This window comes from Saccostrea cucullata, unplaced genomic scaffold, assembly GCF_032062105.1.
Source record: "Saccostrea cucullata isolate Sc308-1 unplaced genomic scaffold, CSIRO_AGI_Scuc_v1 ctg932, whole genome shotgun sequence".
Taxonomy (NCBI): Eukaryota; Metazoa; Mollusca; class Bivalvia; order Ostreida; family Ostreidae; genus Saccostrea; species Saccostrea cuccullata.
In genome coordinates this window covers 6,252-27,952 of record NW_026920955.1, presented here as the reverse complement: position 1 = coordinate 27,952, position 21,701 = coordinate 6,252, and the positions used below count along the sequence as shown (strand labels likewise).

Here is a 21,701-nt window from a genome sequence, read left to right as displayed (position 1 = left end):
TAAAAAAATCATAGTGTTAAAATCATACCTTAAAAATGTCTTGTCACAGGTAATATACATGTGTAATATGAAAGCCCTATCTATTCTCATTCGAAAGATATGGCTAAGGTTTTTGTGACGGACGGACAGAACCACAGACTGACAGACGGACAGACGAATGAGATTTAATGTCCCCTCGCTCTGGCAAAAGCGGATGACAATAATGCCAATTTAAAGCATAGGATTTACGGACCTCTAAAATCATTGGGCAAGGTGGGATCATTTGAAGGAGTATATTTGTTGATCGGTAATTATAAAAGTACATATCAATATACACGTATGTTGATTTTAAATTTTATTAAATAAATATAACGAAGAGCGACGGTGAAAGCGGATTCAAAGGAAATCATTATATATATTTTAACAAAATTGAAACAGTTAAGTTCTTGGAATTCAATATCAATAAGTTTTCGATAAAAAGTATAGAGAGCTAATGTATTTGTGCTTGGAATGTCAACTCTTGATTATTTTATTAATAGACATATTTATTACATAGAACTGAGTTGATATTATGTTGATAGAGAAATTGAAACGTTTGAATGGCTACTTTGAAACTTAATGTTTGTAGATTTATGTAATCTAGAGCTTTCAAAAGAGGTCAATCAAATCACGTAAAAAGTAACTTCTCAGTGAAATAAGATTTCAAAATCAAATTACTATCTTCAGAAGGTTGGTCATAATAGATTTAGCTATGTACTTACCATTCCTGTAATATATTGTCACAGAGTTCACTCTGTAGGGTCTCCTCAGGTCAACCTGAAACCACGCTATTGCTTTGTGAGGTTCAGTGTGTGAGCACTCTAAATATGATCTCTGATTGTAATTCCCATCAACAGCTTTTGTTGCAGGAAGACCTCCTCTGTCTGAACTTTGTGATGCAATTATATCTGTTTTTCTGCATAAGTTTTCTAAAAATGGATATATTGGTGTAAAAATAAATGTCAAACAATATAAATCTATTTCATAATTGTAAGAATATTGATGAAATTAATTGAAATCCAAACACATTGCAGATGCATCAAACTTGGTAGCAAAGCTCCAAAACTTCGCTTTTTAGGTTTAATTACATTTTCAAGAAACCACAGAAAAGCGAACATTTATTCCTGATTCCCCTCATTCATAATTTGGCTCATTTGCAGGTATATTTGCAGGTATACATTATTATTTAATGCAAAATATTCCTCATCGGTAATTGATCAGCAGTTGGTTGACATTTCTATTATAAGTGTTAATTTATTGATATTTCGAATGAAAACAAACTATAAAATGTAACCGAATTTCCTCAGTGAAATAAGATATGCATTGATATGAATTTAAATTGCTCTATAAACATAACAATTTATAATACATTTTAATATTATTTTTAATTAAATATGTTTCTTATGTTTATTTCAAAAAATAGTCTGTATATAATTGGCAAAACAAAGCTATTGTTTGTAGTCCTTTGTAGTCAATGTTAGATGAATGCATGTTTGTACACACAAATGTCCCTGATTTTATGACATTCATACTTAACTAGCGCATTTTACATTGTACATCAAGTTTTAACTTGCAAAAAATCAGAATGAACATTTACTATACGGACAGACTTTAAAATAAATACTTTACTAACAAACATTAAAATAAATACTTTACTAACAAACATTAAAATAAATACTTTACTAACAAACATTAAAATAAATACTTTACTAACAAACATTAAAATAAATACTTTACTAACAAACATTAAAATAAATACTTTACTAACAAACATTAAAAAATAAAGTTCTATGAGAGAGAGAGAGAGAGAGAGAGAGAGAGAGAGAGAGAGAGAGAGAGAGAGAGATGTGTGTGTGTATGTGGAGTGACATTGCTCCTTAAAGTCAATTTGTGAATCTAAGTAAATATACAATTATATAATAATCCCAGTATATTAAGACTTACCTTTGATATAAAAAAGAATAATCTACATATTACTTCATAAAAATATCCATGAATAACTTTCAGTTGTAATTAAGCCAACGCGTATTTCCGATATCAAAAATTTCTTATATTAAAAATTAACTTCATCTATCATATTTCACAATCAGGAATAATCCAGTAAATAAATGTAAATGAAATAATAAAAAATCCAAACCATAAGAGGCGCATCTTCCAAACAGGAGTAGAAAACATGCCCAATACTTGTTACTAGCCATAACGGGAGAGGAAGTAAGAAAAAAACTGTTTATTTCTTTTGTGAAAAAAAATCGCATGACTTTAAATGACAGTCTCAATCTATACAATTATGTTTGTATTTTGATAAGTATTTTATGTAAATTAGCAATATAAGCACAAGTGACAACTTGATATTGAAGTTAAAAGCAATTCAAGCACATAAGAGTTTGGTCAAACAGCCAATCAAGTTAATTTTTTCAACCCTTTAATTTGCTTCCTTTTGAGAGCTCGTAAATATAAATCGGTAAAATATTTCTTTTTAACCTTCTTCCTTACTTATTTAATTAGCTTTCAAGTACTTCTGTCAAATGATTTTATATCAGTGTAAAACATGTTTACTGGTATAACAAACATTCCATTCCTGAACATGCATATACTTATGTACAGGGAAGTCATGAATTGTGAAAAAGATGCTGAAAAATATGAAAATTAATGTCAACCAAGCATAACACCTTTAAATGTGTGGTTTATGATTGACTGGATTTAGATAGGCCTTTAACTCATCTTGCAATTGAGAAACCCTGTTGGTTCAATGCTGTAATCAATAAAGCTATATATGGCGTATCTGAGTTTTAAAAAAAATAAAAATAGGACACCGAATGTTCATGGACAAGATATTTCCAAACTTAATTCAAACTCAAATTTTCACCAATCTTGAACTTTAATAACCTCACGTTTCTATATAGTTAAATTGACTTTAAACTATGTCTGATATTTAAATGCGGGGTTATTGTTTTATTGAATAAGCACTATTATTATAAAAGTAATAGAATAAATTGATTTTTTTTTAAAATTTACTTAGTCTGAAATTATATATATAAAAAAATCTATATATGACTTAAACATGTTTACATAAAACAAGTGAAATAAGGAAGTAAAACACAAAACTTAAGTTAAATTATACAAGGCATAAGGAAGTTTTTTCTTACTCCCCGCGACGCCTTTCAGTAAAAAAAAAACAACTCATATATTGAATGTTACGTAACTCCCCCGAAAACGACATTTACATTTTCTTTATATTGAAAAAAAAATGATGAAAACCCTTAGGCCTCTTGTTCACTATGCATCGTGATCTTTGGTACCTTTTTAGTTGAAAACAAAAATATTTGAAATATTTTTTTTTCCAAAATCAATTACTCCAAAAGTACAACATAACAACACTTTAAACAAATATTCCCCACAATAAATCAATACGTTTAGGCTTTTCTGACACCATAGACTGAACAAATGCTTTTTCAATAAAAATGAAACTGGTAAACATACAAACGTGGTCATTGCAATATGTTTTGTCAAAACATTTTAATAGTACCCACAAATACTCGTACTCTGAACTTGATATTATAAGATGTTTCATTTTTTGACTGACAAAGAATAAGGTTCACTTTTGCCTTATTTGGCACTGTGAATTTCTGAAAAACTGAAACTGCATAGTTTTAGTTATCAATGCATTAAATATCACTTAGATCTTAGGTGACTGTGTATCTATCAAAAATGACGTCATTTCCTGGCTAGTCAATGCATTATGACGTCACGAAATGCGTCAATTTTCTCATATTCTGAAAAAGTTTACAAAAACGGCCAATTTTTAAAGCTATTTTTAGATATTTAATATAGAGCGCAACCTCAGATCTGAAATATGCAACTAGTAAATGAAAGAACTGTTTCTGAGGATTAATGGACATGTTTTATTTTTTAGATCAGAGAGTGCGCTCATATTATTTTTCTTCACTGAAAGTACTCAATTATACCTGTTTACCTAAAAATTTAAGAACATTGCAATTTCAGAAAGCCAGTTCTCCTAGACCTGGACTTTTAGAAAAATTTTTTTAATAAGATATGAAAGCACCAAGTCTCTATTTTATTTTAATGCTTCAAATAGAAAATCAAGTGTTGATCAATTAATTGGTATATCTACAGGGCCATTTTATGCATAAAGTGAACCGACTTCTTTGTGTCTTTTTTAGGCATTACAACTTCCAGTAATCTGTTAGTAAGACTATTGGGGTACCAATTACGCCCCATTTTAAGCAGATTTATTTTATTCTTCACATTATGCAGAATTATTTAAAACGTTTATGAAGAAGAAAACATTTGTTTTGGCCTTCAATTGGACAGTAAGACACATGTATATTGACGACGTACTGACAATTAACAATAATTAATTACATTAATATGTCAATTAAGTGTATCCCATTGAACTTGAAGTAAAAGACACTACAGAGTCTGGTACAACTATTTCATAATTTGAAATTTTATTACAAAAAGTCATTAATGATAATCTAAATGAAAACTTCATTAAAGTATGATGATTTTAATTGTTTTATAATCAACTTCCTTTTTTATGTTGTAAATTAAGCCCTCCTTTAAGCATCCTTACATCTACACGTATATTAACATGTACAATGACGTTCTATCAAACTTTACGACTGAAGTCATCATGCACTTGTAAAAACATTAACAAATTAAAATTTGTACAAAAAATACAAGGTTCAACATTGCAAAAATTTCACAATTAACTCTGGTTGCCTACCAGTATTAACATTGTAATACTAAAGTACACAAATATTCGCAATAGCTTTTACATGTAAAGAGATATTCCTCTTTTCAATTTTCTTAAAAACAAAAAAAAATTAACTAACAAATTCAATATATGAAATACTCAAAATCATCCTTTAGGAAATGTAGAAAATAAATCAACAAAAAATTATAATATTCTTCAACTACCGCCAATAGTTCATTATGCAAACAAAGTAAAATTTATCTATATAATATTGCAGTTGCAAAATGGTAATCCCCTGAATCATCCACGTTAACTTCTTTTTAAAAAAGTCTTTGAATATGTCCAGTTTGCTGTTTTAACAAGTTGTTCATAGACACTCCTAAAAGATAAGATTTCCGGAAGTCTTTTGTTCTCCTCAAGTACTATTTCAATGTAGAATAAACACAAATGCTTTTGCCAGAATATTTTAACAATGTCACTTTATGTACAAGACAATTACGTACTCTGACAATTTAAAACTAATAATGTTTGTGCTGTACAAACTGCTGGATGTGCAATAAGGACTAGTAACTTAAGAGTTAACATATGTGAACTAACCTTACCTAGAGGCATTAAGGTACACAAAAACTTGAGACTTTAGAAACATCCCAAGTAAGTTCTACCTTTGGTCTGGAGGGATTAATGCTATAATAATCTTCCATTAGTTTGGTATCAATAATGAGGTTTTTTATTCATTGGTACAAAAACATCCAAGGAATTTATTAACATAGAGTGTCTGAGTATTTATTACAGAATAAGAAAGCTTTAACTTTATTCATTATAGATGTCAAATATGTTACAGCATTCACTTCGGACTGTTTTAGGGAAATATACCCCGTTTATAACTCTAAAATAAACATTTTTTCCAACAGCACTGATATTGTTGGTTTGTTGCTGCTCGTAAAGATGATATGATGATTTTCATATCCAAGTTTGAAAGTCCTGAATTCTGGGGTGCTTGCCTGATTCAATACAAGGGATTGATTTTATTTTCCAAAGTAGATGTACCTCGCCTGTGTGAGTCATTGTCAACAAATCCTTGTGCCAAGGTACATGTAGCCTGATTGGAATAAAAAAAGAGGAACCGGTATTACTAATGGAAACCACATTTGTGTTTCCACAGTGGGATAATGATTAATGGCTTCTTTGACAAAGTCATCAAAAATCTTATTTATAAATCTAGCAATTAATTTGAAAGGTAAAAACAATTGAGGACGAAAAACGGACCATGACAATATGAAAGCATCAACATGATAAGCTTCAGGATCGAAATTCCATTGTACAAATTCATTCAGCTTTTTTTTTTTTACCTTGGAGCAAAGAAATCTGCATTTGTTAAAAAAATGATCACAAATCCTTTCAAAGATACATTCAGTGCAATCTGAATTTTTTCTAGATTATGAATCGGCGTTAACATTTTCAAGGAATGGAATACATTGTCCAGAAATTATGAAAATTTCTTTCAAAACACATGTTTCACATTTCTTTTGTTTTTCGTATTCTATTTAATGTCCCTCTTAAGAATGTTTTACTCTTTTTGAGACGCCACCACTTGCCGGTTGAAATTTGCAAATTTTGTACTATGCTAGGCACACAGGGTCATTGAGCAGAGAGGGATCTTTTTTTATGCCAGTACCTATTGAGACACGGTACCTCTATTTAGACGGTCTCATTCGAAGGACCGGTGGGATTCGAACACACGCCGTAAGGATCAACTCCTTACTCCACGACTCTAAAGCAGACTCTCTAACCACTGTGCCATGCGGGCGACCACTTGTTAATTTGTCCAGTTTTTTTTTTAGATTGCATACCACTCATTGCATCAATATATGAAACAGCACAACTGCTGTATTATCAGTTTTGAACAGGTATGTTTTGAAATTGAATTTCCCGAAAGAAGGTTTTAATACAAAAAATATTGCAAAAAGTTCCAAAGTATTAATATGGAATTTCGCTTCTTCGCATATCAACCTACCTCCTGCCATTTAAAAAATCCCATCTTTTTGATTAAACCCAAAAATAAACAAGATTGGGTATGATTGGATTACCATTTAGACTTCTAAGATTTCTTTCCCACCAATCAATTTTGTTAAGATTCATGTCAGAACTACCCATATAAGAATCATAATCGTCATTCTGCAATTTTAAACTCGTATCTTTATCCCTTTCATATTTTCTGAAATGCAAAGGACCTTGCATAATAGCATTACAAACATGTACTAACAAATAAAATTAACATTAAACAAGGTCCTTTGCATTTCAGAAAATAATTTGACTTTTGATCAGGAAGTCATCAATGTAATGACACATCTGTCTCCATTCTCTCTGAATACAGTATACACTGTATTAACAATCTTATTAAATAATCGTGGATATGATAATCCAAATGGTAGTAGTACAAATCTTTTTACTTTTTCTTTTTTATTTTGAATGTCTTTTTTTCATTCAGATCAACTGAGAACAAAAATCATCTGTGTTCAATTCTAAAGCATAAGACGAAGTTGCTTTAAATGTTGATAATTCATGTATTTATTTAAATTCCTTATATTGATAAGTGATCATAAACAATAATTCATTTTTTATGCTAGAAAAATGTTACAAAAATGATCATCTGCTACATCAAAAATTTTATCAATAGCACATTTGCTAAAAGACTTTCTACTTCCTTAAGAACTTGATATTCCATCGTCTTCCTCCTTATCAAATGAAATTTGTTTGGCATTGACGTAAGTAAGAAATTTCCATATACTCAATTTTATATCCTGCATAAACGATATCTATAATAATTTCCTATGATCATTGCCGAAATGTCACCAGTATTCATATTTAGCTTTTTACCTTTTTTCCCTCGGGCTCATGTACTGTTTCTGACCTTGTCCCCTCTTAGTACTGTTCATGGTCATAAATCTTGACCTGCCTCTGCTTCTATATACAATGTTGTAGCTTTGCACTGGACTGGAATAGTTTGCATTATAGAGTAGAAAATGTCTGCACTCAAAAACAGGCCATTTTATTATTCCACCGTAAAGGAAGTTTCGGGGGTAAATTGATTTTGTCGTGTCCGTCCGTCTGTCTAGCTGTCTGTCTCTCTGTTTGTTTGTCCGAGAAAATTTAAACCTTGCCCATAACTTTTGATGTAGTGGAGCTATGACTTTCATATTTTACATATGTATTCCTTGTGACAAGACCTTTCTTTGAGTTCCACCAAATTTGACCTTTTGACCTTGACCTTGGAGTTTGACCCACTTTTACACAAAAAACTTTTACTTTGGCCATATTTTTTGAACGGTAAATAGAAGAACATTCATATTTCACATATGTATTTTTTATGCAAGACCTTTCATTGGATACCAACAACCTTGACCTTTTGACCTTGACCTTAGAGTATTCCATACGTATGAAAAAAACTTGATAACGTTGGCAATAACTTTTGAACGGTAAGGGCTAGGGCTTTCATACTCAACAAATGTGATCCTTGTGAAAATGGACACCAAGAACTTTGATCCTTTGACCATAGAGTTTGACCTACTTTAAAAAAAACCTTGACTTTAAATATTATAGGGCTAGGATTAAGGCTTTCATATTTTACATATTTACTCCTTGAGAGAATACCTTTTATTGGTTATCAAGAACTTTGCCCCTTTGACCTTGATCTTGGAGTCTGGCCTACTTTTTAAAAACTTTAACCTTGGCCATAACTTTTGAACATTTAGGGCTAGGGCTTTCATACTTCACATATGTAATACTTGTGATAGGACCTTTCCTAAGAAATATTTCACAATCGTATTTCTTGTGAGAAGACCCTATTTTGGGTACTGATATATTTGATCTGCATTTAAGAAAAGTTAAGCTTCGCTATGTTACCATACCGGGGCATCAGTATTTCACAAACACATATATCTTTTCAAGCTACAAATCTTCGTTTCAGGGAAAAAATTATTAATTTAATCAGAATTCATCAGTTCGTTTTTCCACTAAACAAGTATTTTTTCTTTTTATAAGTTACAATCATACAATAACATACATAAAATAAAGACATGTTACAATTATAAATACAATAAAAATATGATAAATTTGAATGAAGATTACGTACATTATACAACTGGGAAAACGTATGTACTTTGGAGTATTTTTTCACGTTAGCATAATGGGCTATTATTTCTCATCGACTAATGTTCATACTGTCCCTTATCATATTTGCAGAGATCACAATTAATTTTGTCGGACTTTTGGCAACATTTTAAATTAAAAAAACTTACATTTAAAAAAAGGTTTTGTAACCTTTTAAGACCACACATGACATATTTGGAGCTATTCACTTTGCAATGTAGAATAAATTATTCATGCTTATGACAAAATCTGAAATTTCATAAAAGCCTTTTACAACATGATTCCAACTAACCTTAAAAACGACAATATTTAAGATACGTTTTATAAGCTTGTTAAATAAACCATATAAAATTTAAGATATGCACGAGCGTATTTGAAGGTTTATTAAATATTGTCTTTAAAGGGGGATTTTATGCGTGGAATCTTATCACTCTTTCTCTTGAAAGTTTATTTAAGACAAATCAGATTTATTATATATCTCGAAGTCTATTTTTAAAAATAGTTCTCATTAAACTTGTATTAAAGTATCTCTTCCAGCAATTAATTAGTACCTCAACAAATGAAGAATGGCACAAAAGAATATTCAATGGATAGTGTTTCTGGTTTTTATAACGTATTTTGCTGAGTTGTTTTAGAAGTTGTTTTCGTAAAATTCTTCATTGGGATTCCGTGCTTGTGGTTTATTCCTTTCTCTTTTACCAACATCGACGGGAATTTTGAAAATCAGTTGATCTAAATAGCAAAAATCGAATACAACTTACACCTTCAAAATTATAATTAACTTTAGATATAGAGATTACGATGAACAGAAAAAAAAACTTTTTAAAAAGGACTTTTACAATTCTACCAAAAGTCATGTTGTACCATAGTTATTTTCCTTATATGCAACACCAGATGTTGAGTAAATATTTTCTCTTTTTCGTGATCTGAAAATATGTTTAGATTCATAAAAGAAAGGAAAGGACATCAAAAACAGTTTTCAGTAATGTACTTTACACTTTTTTTGTGTGTAGATAAGGTATTTACTTTAAAGCAGTATGAGCTGCATGTTTGATATAGAACATTTTTGCTGGAATATTGTGATTAACTTTAAAATGACAGAAAATATGAACATTTATAAACTTCTACTCTTTATATTTCAAACGGAAGAACTATTGATATGCTTTGGTTGAGGCTAAATTACGTCCTGTACACTATTGATTTCTTTTATGATACTATACATTTCTTTGTAGATACCTTTCTTCTGAGAACAGATATAACTATAAATTATCTTATTAATCAAAATGGTTTAAATCACATACAGATTTATCAGAATAGCATACTTTAACAGCAAAATTAATTTCTCCAAAATGCAGCTCATATTACTTTAATAAAGAATACTATTATTTAATCTTTTTTTTAGAACCAGAGAAATTAAGAAATTTAAGAAATCTTTTTTCTTATATTTGAAAAAATAACTCATAGTTCAAAGATAAAACAGTATTTACCTGAAATAGTGTATTAGTACCACTACAACTAAAAGACAGACGGCGACCCCAGTTACAGGACCGATATAAATAGCCTGCTTAGAATTCGAAATAAAGTTGCCATCATACAGAGCTGTCGAAAAGAAATATTGATTTATTTTAATTGATAAAATGGTCATAAAACACATTAAAATTATAAAGTTAACAAAATAATTTATATAGACATTAAAGGACTTTTTTTCAAAAAACGAAAAAAGGCATTTTGACAAGTTGTGGAAAGCTTAAACTAAAACTTTAAATTAATCACAGGCTTGATGAATTAACCGCATATTGTTATTAAACTAAACAGTAATAGGCTGACTGCACATATTCAGCTGTAATGCATTCATCAAAAGATCAAAACTCAATCCCACGATTCGAATCCAAATAATTCCAGACATCTGCTTGCTATAGTAAAATTCGGTCACTAAGAACTCGCTCATAATAAATTATCAGTCCCAGGGAATTAGTTTTTGATTCCGTTAAATGCTTTGCACTTAATTTTTAAAACCGAAATGTAAAATTGAAGTATTAACGACTTTTGTTTGACGGAACCCAAATTGAATGTCCTCGTAACTGCATAAGTGCTAAGTTTTAATGTACTTTTGAAGAATACGATTTTCTTCATAGCCAGCTTTCTCCTCGGAATCTGACTCTAAAGTAGTTGGAAAACCCCCTACAGTGGAAATTTTTTGCAATTAAGAGCCAATCCCAAAATTATTTCTTGGCGTAGAATTTTCTTTATCATATTAAAGTTAAAATTATACATGTATTAACAATATTTTTGATAAAAGTTTAAATGATTGTCAACTACAGATTCTTTTAAGATATGTAAAATTTCAAATATTTAAGTCTCGAAACAAAGTTGTAATCTTACGGTAATGGAAAATTAGTCGTGTAAAATATTGATTTGCCTCAACATTTACCTCTGGGCAGCTGTATCTGTATGTTCACGATTTTTTTTTCACCTCATAACAGGCAATCACAAGATATCAAATTATATGTTTACCCTCTACTTTTCAAGTGTTTTATCCGTTGACCCGTGCTTTTCTCAATCAAAGTTCACAAAACAATTTAATTAGGAGCAGAGCAAACACGGACCTCCAAAATATCAGAGGTGGGATCAGGTGCCAAGGAGGAGTGAGCATCCCCTACCGACCAGTCACACCCGCCGTGTACTCCTTGTCGACGTTTTGATATTGGTAGAGAAAAGAGAATATATGGAAAGATTTATAGATTACCATTTTGACATTTCGCATCAAAGTAATTTCCATCACACCCAATGGTACATGTTCCATTGTTTCCATGACAGGTTCCGTTCATACAATTAACGCTACAGGGCTTCTCACAGTCCTCTCCGTAACGGGTAGGTATACAACCTGTCAAAATAAAAATCAAAATATACTTTTAAACAGTTTCATTAAGAAAAAATTTTCTTGAAAATGAAGCTTTTCTATTGCATGTATATCAAACAACTAGTGCTTATTGTTATGAAACCTTTACAGACAATCCCAAAACAGTTCCCTATATCTAATTATCGTATATCCCCAATTCATTGAATATTTCATTCAGAAAACAAAACTATTTAAAAATTAATACTTAATTAATTTTTTCAAAGCAATAAATTACATAAAATGAAAAAAAAAGAAATATGTTACTTTTTAAGTTAAAGTCAATAAGATTCAGCGCAAGTACATTAAACATTGCGGAAATATAAATTCAAAAAGTGGTGTAAATCAGATATGTTAATTTAACTAGTACAAGAAAAAATGTTTTCATTCCCCTTACTCCGCAAAAAAAGTCATAACTTATACACCACTATTTTGCATAGTTAATTTTTTTAAAGACGTACAACACACTGGGGGAGATAACTCTTGCGATTTCAATTGAACGTTTGACGTGACGTTAAATTTAACGTCAAAAATAAAGCGTCAAAACGACGAGTAAAACGATCCCGATGTATATCAATTATGAAAGAAAATTGGGATATGGGGCTTGGCTGTGATTGTGCGTACCACACTCAATCAATAAGTATTTTTTAATTAACCTGATTAAATTCCGTAAAAAGCAAGACATAAAATACCATCCCTTAATGTTTATTTCATTTCATTTCATATACAATAAATTGTATTTTTGATCAAAGCGCAGCATTTTTTTTTTATTCAGAAAATTTTATTTTACATTGCCGAAATTCTCGTACAATTGGCTATATAACATTCCGATTAATGGTCTTCATTACAATTTGTGCATTTATGATATAAATATTGTTTTTCTTCTTTAATTATATAAAACAACAATAAATACTCGATGTAGACCCTTACTGATCAAAGAGGAACAACTCTGAAAATGTAGGAGATGTTTATTTTCCTCCCTTTATTCACGGTTTTCCACAGAATCAGATACATTTACAGCAAGACCTGATAAATCCGAAAATTGAATACTATAGACCTCATATACACAATGTAAGTATAGAATTGAAAAGAATTGTTCACTTGTACTGAAATTATCTGCATTGATGAATTATCCTATTGCAGCAAATCGTTTGACTTTCTGTCACCAATGTCGGTTCGCATTTCCTCGAATCAAAACAAAACGTAGCCTATAAGATTTTAAAAAAATATCAAAAAGCGATTTGATATAAATTGAAATAGATGAAGAGTTTAATGTTTGATATTTTGAAGTTAATTTGGACGAATACAGAATTTTCATTTTAACTTTAGAAGCGACGACATTGAAAGAAATGCGTACAATATCATAAGGGGTGTACATGTATGCAAATGTCGATGTATCCCCACGTCCACATACTGTCTCGTTTGAAAAAATGACATGAAAGACACTACAATTATTCCATTTATATCACAGGAGATTTGAACATACACCATTTTTAATGAATAAAATTAAAGAAACAAAATTAAAAATCGACATATTCAAGTTCAACAAAACTTGAATTCGTATCCAGGTTTCATGTGATATGGAATGCATAACGCATACATATATGGACTAAACACTAAAATCCTTCAGTAATTTTTTCCTGATACATATAAAAAGAGTAGTCAATATTTATTCTGCATTCATGAATTTAAAAACTAATGCTTACCTCCGGGATTCAAATGACGAAATACCAGTATTTTGCACTGTAAAAGACGTTTCGTCAAACGCTAATGATCTGCGACGCAAAAAAGGAAGGGGTGGGAGTGATAGGGGTATTCAAAAATTGCCTAAAAATCTACATTTAAATATGCTTTACATATGAGAACTTTTAAATTTGTAAGTTAATATATTTTTGAAGCAAAAGCAATATTCCAATTTAATTTTTTTAATGTGTATTTGTAGATTCATATAACAAAGTGATCGACCCCCGTCTGAAAGACGCGCGGGAACGTGATTTATAGAGAAAGGGGGAGGGGGTAATTTTTCGCTATTAAATCAAAACTGGTCGTACAAAAATTATACAAAAAATTATGAAGATTATTTTTACTACCAGCTACCTAAAGAAAGTTTTTTACCAAAATTAAACGACAGGTTTTTTTCACAAAAAAAATTTGAATTTAAAAAATACGCAATTTTCAAGGCTTAGATAATTCATAGTTTTCCAGTTTAAGGTCTTTAAAAATTGTTTTGATGATACGTATATCAAAAAGATGACTATGTTTTTGAGTTAAATGGTTAAAGGAATAAGCCAATGAAATTTGACATTAATATCTAACCTGGCTTTTTTGAAAATCAAGGTTTATGTCGTTCATTGATTAAAAATGTTCTCTCCTTATAAACAACTAAAGGGGGGTAACTTTTGGAAGTTCCTGTCCAAAAACCACTCGAACGATTTTGTCCAAAATGTGCATACATGCAGTAGATATTGTCACGTACTAAATATACAAAAATAACGAAAATTAAACGACAGGAATTTTTTGGGGTACGTGTGTTGTACATCCTTAAATGCATATATATTTTAAAGTCGAGATTCTTATATTTATTACATCCATGGCACCTGCTCCCACACCTCCAATGTTTTTGGAGATCCGTATTTGTTCTGTTCATACTTTGTATAATTTTATGGACTGTTGATCTTGAATACTGTTTGTTATCTCCATATGTTTCATCTGAATATGTTTCCAAGACATTTAAAACATAATTAGGGGACATCAACCCTCTGATAACAGATAGAACTTGCCAAGCCAATAAATAATAATATTACTCACAGTTTACCAAAGTGACACCGTGACGGAAAAACGGGAAAATTGACAAAAGTAGAATGTTTGTATGACACATTCAAATTTTGTGCAGTTCTTAAAGATTTCAAAAAATCCAAAAAAAAAGAATCAACATTAAGGAAGAAAAATAAAAGTTAAAAAGAATCTCTGTATTACACAACACAAAAATATTGTCTTCCTTTTTATTGTACGCATGCGCTGAAAAGTTGCAAAATTTACCATGGTTTATGTCGGATGATACTAGTATTGTACTCAAACAGTTGCGCGAAAATTATTGTTAAATAAATTGACATCGCATTTATTTATCTAAAAGAAGTGCGGATTCAAATAACAAAATCATTTATAGACACATCTGTAATGAAACTGAAATTCAGTTGTAAATGTTTGATATCATTGCACTTACTTTGACACATTTCTCCTGCAAAATTTGCGTTGCATCCTCTGATACAGGTTCCATTTCCATGATCACAAATCTCATTCAAACAGTGACCGCTACATCTCTCGGTACAGTTAACTCCCCAGAATCCAGGCTCACATCCACGATTACAGAATCCGCTATATTTGTCGCAAGATCCCATATAACAATTCGAGGGACAGTTGTATAGACAGGTTTGTCCCCAGTGCCCTCCTCCACACGTGTCACATACACCATTTGAGTAACAGGTATCCCCGAAACAGTCAGTACGACATCCTATAAGACAAAGCATTAAAATAAGGTGTTTATATACTATTAAAACATTAGGGATATTTGACTTACAAGGAAAATGAAATGCAGATCATGAGGTCAGGAAAGAAAAAATGAGAGAAAAATATTGAGAAAACATCTGTCAATTTATTCAAAACCCTGTGTACAGTAAGAAATGACGGATTCTCCAGAATGAGGGTCGACACCAACACAGGGTCATAAGGCATTGTGGAACAGAATCTATAGTGGTTAAAATTCTCTCGGTTGGCCAGACAAGCTCGGGTTCAGTGCGTGAGATAAACGAGACGAATATTTATGAAGGTTATTCATCGTGTTGCAATGCTGCAGTAAGTGTTTGGTTACTGGCAGGAGGACTTCGACGTTCGCGTAGCTATTGTCAAAGCATGTCCCAGACATTCTTTATGGAAGAATGTTCCGGACTGAGTGCGAACCTTTGTAATGAAGTGATATTCTGCTGTTGGAGTAAGATGCTGGACCTATTGCATCAGACATTATCATCTTGAAAAATGAAACAGCGTACATTACGACTTGCAAACGGCACATCTGGGGGGCAAAGACGTTCTCCCGGTAGTACTGCCCTGTGACACATCCAGCAACAACATATTCAAGTCTCTTGTATCGGCAACAGTGATGCCTTCCACACCATTACAGATGCACTCCCGTACTAACTATGTCTAATAACTTTAATGTCATAAAAACGTTCGTTACGTCAGTACAAAACCCTAAGGCGTCTGTCCAAAAATTCCACAGTGAACCTCGATTTATTTAAAAACATTACATGGTTCTATTATCGCAGTGTTGATGGTGACGACACCATTGTAGACTGGTCATATCCTGACGATCCCTCATAACATAGAATGACACGAAACATCGGGTTTGTATAAGTTGTATAAGTGAAATCTATGCAGTCGATTCCTGATGGTCTTACCACTCACTAGTAAATCAGTGTTCATTTGAAGATGAGACCTTATCTGCTTTGTTGTTACCAGTCCATTTCTAAAAGCAATAGTGCAGATAAATTTGTCCTATGCCTGCGTTGTTGCCCTTGGTCGACCACATCCTGTATTTGACGGCGCATAGTCTCGGTTTTATTGACGACTTCAACAACTGTTTATCTCATTCTTTCTCTTCAGAATCTTTTTTTAGAATGGCTTTAACTTTTAAATTCAGAAGCATGCACATTTATGGCACAATACCCTTGATCATCAGTAGCATCCCGTGCAGATCGTGAGAGTGTGACTCTCCGAATTTGAAGGGCTGGATGATATGCCATTTATGACGTGTTTATTGCTACATAAACTCTCCATCAGTATCCCCATTGTCCTCTTATTCTTCAATTATATAACAGTATAAATTAATGCAATATTGAAAATTTGAACTTTGTTTATGGTTTAAAATGTTATATGTCATGAATATGATTTTAAGGTATAGTTGTTTTTTATTTCAATGTTTAGGAAGCCAAAAATGTATTTTGTACACAAACTTCAAGGTACCCCGATCCTCAGCCAAGAAGGATAACTCTTTAATTTGTATTTCGATTCGAAAAGTATCAAAATTAATCTTGCAAATTAAATTTTTTCATACACCAATTTTCATTTTATACCTCTCAATGAACTTCAAAGTTCTTCAGAGTTCTCAAAAAGGTCATATTAAAAGTAGAAAATTTTACTTCATGAAAGTATTTTAATTAATACATATTTAAAGAAAATGAGGTTCTTATAATCTAACCGTAGATAACAATGTTAATTAACATGATATAAAATTAGAAGTGATTTATAGTGTTTTGCAATGATAGGAAAATCTAAATACGCTATGGTTGTAAAATGATGGAAGTAATTAAAGAAACTAAAGTACCTAATATGCGCTAAAATTCTGCAATTTCTTCAAAGGTCTGGATTCATTTCCTTTTTTTCTAATATATATTTGTTGATCAAATTTTAATTTAAAAATGCATAGCAAGACTAGTACTAATGTTTTTTTTGGCATTTCTTTAAAAAAAATATCTGAGATTTACTAATTTTCCCTAAATTTAAGAATTTACTTTAAAGATGAAGTTTGAAGAATTACCGTGGGTAAAAACACATTTGTATGAGCTTTTTCAATTAGTCAATGCCTGATTTCAGAACCCAAGGATTGGAGCACCTTAAGAATAAACTTTCAGAATGTGAGGTGAGGACCCATTCACACGGGGAAGAAATATCGGTATATTATGATATTAGAAGAATGATTTATTTTTCCTACTTTGGTATATGTATGTTTATGCTATTTCATAGACCAAAAAATAAGTCTTTGTAATTTTTTGGAAATTGTGGAGATCTTACCTAAGGTACGAGGGCCGTTCAAAAAATAATGTCCTGAACTATATGACATACAATACGGATATCATATGCCATTAAGCTTGACTTTTTCGCATCATTGAATCTTTAATGAATTTAATTTATAACAATATGTGACCACTTTTCAGCACATAGTTTCATTGTGAGAAGCTGGAAAACAAGGGCTATTCGAGACACTGCATTTAAAATGAATAGTAACGAATCAGTAAACTATATATAGAGTGAAATTAAACGCTTTATTAAAGTTGCTGTTAAACTCGTTCAGAATCCGAAAGAAATATTCACTGAAATATGTAAAATTTACGGCAACCAATGTCTGTTTTACAGACAAATAAGCAGGTGGATTTCAATGATGAAAATTATATAATGGGCATCAAAAATGGGCCGTGTCCTGGCCAACAATAAAATATTACAACTAATGTTTTATTTGCCAAATTTCAACAAATAATCACTGAAGATCTATGATTGACTTTAATTAAGACAAATCGCAAATTTGAATGACATCATATCGGTAGTAGTTAACACTTTTTAAAGAAACGTTTGACAGTAAAAAAGCTTAGTACTCAAAGGTCACCATATGTTTTGAAAAATGAGTGAAAACGACAGCGTTAAAGAATATCTAAACAGTTATTTTAAAATATAAGTAATTGAAGTTATTAACGTTTGTTTGAAATTCAAACAGATAGTGAAATTTGAATTTATTGCTTAAAACTCTCAAAACGAAATTTACAATAAGGTGTACTTGACAAAAACAGCAAAGGTATGAGAAAAGCAGAGAATTGCAAGAGCACAAAGACAGATTTATATGCAATTTTCTTAATTTTAGTGGTCTTGATGTTCAAATTCGTATTCGGGGAGGCAATTTAATTTCTGGAGGTGTCTGGAAAGCAATTTTTTTGCAAAAATATCAAAAGCTTAATTAGAGGAAGGAAACAGAATCAGGAATCCACTACATTAAATGTCTTTATGACAGTGTCCAAACCCGCACGCCCTGAATATTAAAGAGGTTTTTGGGATAAACAGAAATTTTTTTTTTTTTCAAATTAACAATATTCGCCAGATCTTTTGCCTTTTGACTTGTTTCATTTTCCAAACTTGAAAAAAAAACACCTTCCAGAAGGAAGAAACGAGTCGAGGAAATCATAAGATCTGCCATCTTCCAGTATACTAAGGGTCATACCCCAAAATGAGTACTAAAACAATAAGAAATTGGATTAAAAAATATGGACATGTGTTATAATTAATAGAGAATATTAAGTTAAATCATTAAGACTAAATCATTGAAAAACGTCTTTTGCTTCTTTCCGAGCACCGAGGACATTTTTATTGAACAGCCCTCGTATTCTTTAATTTAGATGAGAAATCAACATAAATTTTCTTATTCATAAATGAGATTTAACTCTACACCTTCAAATTTGGCACACCAATTTGGGCATTTTGCTTGCTTTGTTTGTCCATTTTCTTTGCCAAAAACAGTAATATTTTTGTGCCCTAATTCCTTAACATATTCTGGTTCGATTTTCTGCACAATTAACCAATAAATAATAAATGCTGAGTCTTTTCATCATCAGTTTCAAAAGTAAACTTTGCGAGAACGTGTAACAAACTGGGCATCTGATCCCACCTTTGGAATATATATATATATATATATATATATATATATATATATATATATATATATATATATATATATATATATATATATATATATATAATGATTTTTTTTAAATGAGTTTTTTTTTCATTATGCCATTTTTTTCTTCAAGCATTTTATGATCTTACCAAAAATATCTATTTCACATATTTCTAGGATAGACCCATTCTCCAGTGGGGGATTTTCGAGAGCATTATATGTGGTTTCTAGGATGACATAACGTGATGTCTGTCTACAAGGAATGTCAATCACAGCAGGGGGCGTGGCTGGGTATGTAGTGTTGTCCTTGTAGCATCGCACCCTCTGTGGTGTTAATGTGGTGGAGACAGCTGCTGATGTGTTTGATACATCCAAGTAAAACTGACGAAATCGGTATGGTTTCCAGTTAATTTCTAAGAAGATGTATACAAAATAGACATTATACCATTTGATATATCGGTCCCTTTAACATGTTTAATCCATGCAATTAAAATAATCAACTGAGGGAACGACATAAACTTCTTAAATTATCCTCGTCAATTTGTTTCATTATTTTTATATTTTCCTTGGAATGTGTTCAAAACAGTAAAAAAAACCCAGACATTTATTTATTATAAAATCATTATGGATTCGTTGCCAGAAGTTAATAAAATACTTATTTACTAATACATGCTATACGAGGTCATTCAAAAATATATAGACTTCTAAAATTTAGTTATTCAGTTGTATATAGCACACTATAATTCAAACGTTCAAATTGAATTCACTCTCAGGTAGTTCTCTTAATTGCTTAATTAAATGTGTATAATTGTAACGGATTTATAAACCTTAAAAAGAAAGTTACGCTGTTCTCAGAAATTAAGTTTTTTAAACTTTCACAACGTTGTTTTCGACTTTATCATATTGCTGAATTCTTCTTGATGACGGAACATGTTGGTTTTTATATTAAACAACCCAACTTCTATTTAATCATATGATTTATAAATGGAGAAAACAAAAAGTAATCAAGCTTTAAAATCAATTTAAACAATACCAATCTAGAGCGGAGTAAATACGGACCTCTAAAATCATAGGATCACTAGCCATGAAGGAGTAAACATCTGTCGATCGGTAATACACGTCCAATAATTCATTATAAATGTACATTTCAATATATTCGTATGTTGATTTTAATTTTAGTCAAATATGATGAAAAGCGACGTTGTCAACGAATTTTAAAAAAGTCAGTATATCTATTTTCATAGAGATTTTAACATGTTTAAACAGTTAGTTTTGTAAGTTTCATGGAATTCAATGTCAATAAATTTTCAATAAAAGTATAGAGAACGAATGAATTTTTTGCATACAATATCAACAATGATTATATAAAAAAAAAGACACGTTTATTTCTTAGAACGTTCGTGATATAATGTTGATAGGCATTTTTAAGTGAAATGTTTGAATGGCTACATTGAAAGTGGATGTGTGTAGATTTATGCAATCTAGAGTTCTTAAAAGAGGTCATTAAAATCATGTAAAAAGCTACATCTCAGAGAAATTAAATTTCAAAATTAAATCATGATTAATTACATAATTAGATCATAATCATCATTGGAGCGTTGGTCATAATAGATTTATCTATATACGTACCATTCCTGTAATAAATTGTCACAGAGTTTACTCTGAAGGGTCTCCTCAGGTCAACCTGAATCCACGCTATTGTTCTGTTAGCCGCAGTGTGTGAGCACTCTAAAAATGTCTGAATGTAATTCCTATCAACAGCTTTTGTTGCAGAAAGACGTCCTCTGTCGGAACTTTGTGATGCAATTATACCTGGTTTTCTGCACAAGTTTTCTAAAAATGGATATATTGGTGTAAAAATAAATGTCACACAATATAAATGTAGTTCATTGTGGACTTTTGCGGAGACGATGACTTTTACTGTTGACACTTGGCTTCGCCATTTAAACATGTAATGTATGGAGGTACAGAATTGATCATAGATAAAAAAAACTTTCTAGTGGTCATAGGTATGGTGTTAGGGGCATTAGTATGTGAACGGGGCGGTATTTGAGGGTCATATTCTTCATGGGCAACTAAGGCCGTTGGCCTGCTGTTCAATCCATGTTCATTGTATACTTCTTTGTATATTATGAATAAAATACTTCTTAAACTAAATTAACTATTAAACATATGTGCTGCATTTCAGCCCGCTATTTTCGTGTAATTAAATGCTGAATTTAATACTTTTATTGGTCAAGAGCTTCCGTATATTGTCCAAGTGTAAAAGTAAGCTGTCGACTGTAAAAGTCGGTGCTCTTCGCAAAAGTCAGGTAATAAGCATATTCATGAAATTAAATTGAAATGTAAAAACACTACAGCTGTTTTCAAACTTAGTAGCAAAACTTCGCTTCTAAAGGTCGAATAACCACAGAAAAGTGAACATT

At 31.0% G+C, this 21,701-nt stretch overlaps 1 protein-coding gene across 1 annotated transcript in view; it reads right to left on the bottom strand.

Annotated features, from left to right (window-relative positions):
- Positions 1-21,218, bottom strand: part of LOC134258828 (receptor-type tyrosine-protein phosphatase alpha-like) — a 41,245-nt gene extending 20,027 nt beyond the window's left edge. The window contains exons 1-4 of the mRNA XM_062741411.1: positions 21,197-21,218; positions 20,905-21,108; positions 19,425-19,688; positions 15,004-15,291 (exon numbers count right to left, since the gene is read on the bottom strand). Coding sequence (XP_062597395.1) covers positions 15,004-15,291; positions 19,425-19,688; positions 20,905-21,108; positions 21,197-21,218 — 778 coding nt within the window. The remainder of the gene's footprint in view (positions 1-15,003; positions 15,292-19,424; positions 19,689-20,904; positions 21,109-21,196) is intronic.
- Positions 21,219-21,701: the final 483 nt, after the last annotated feature.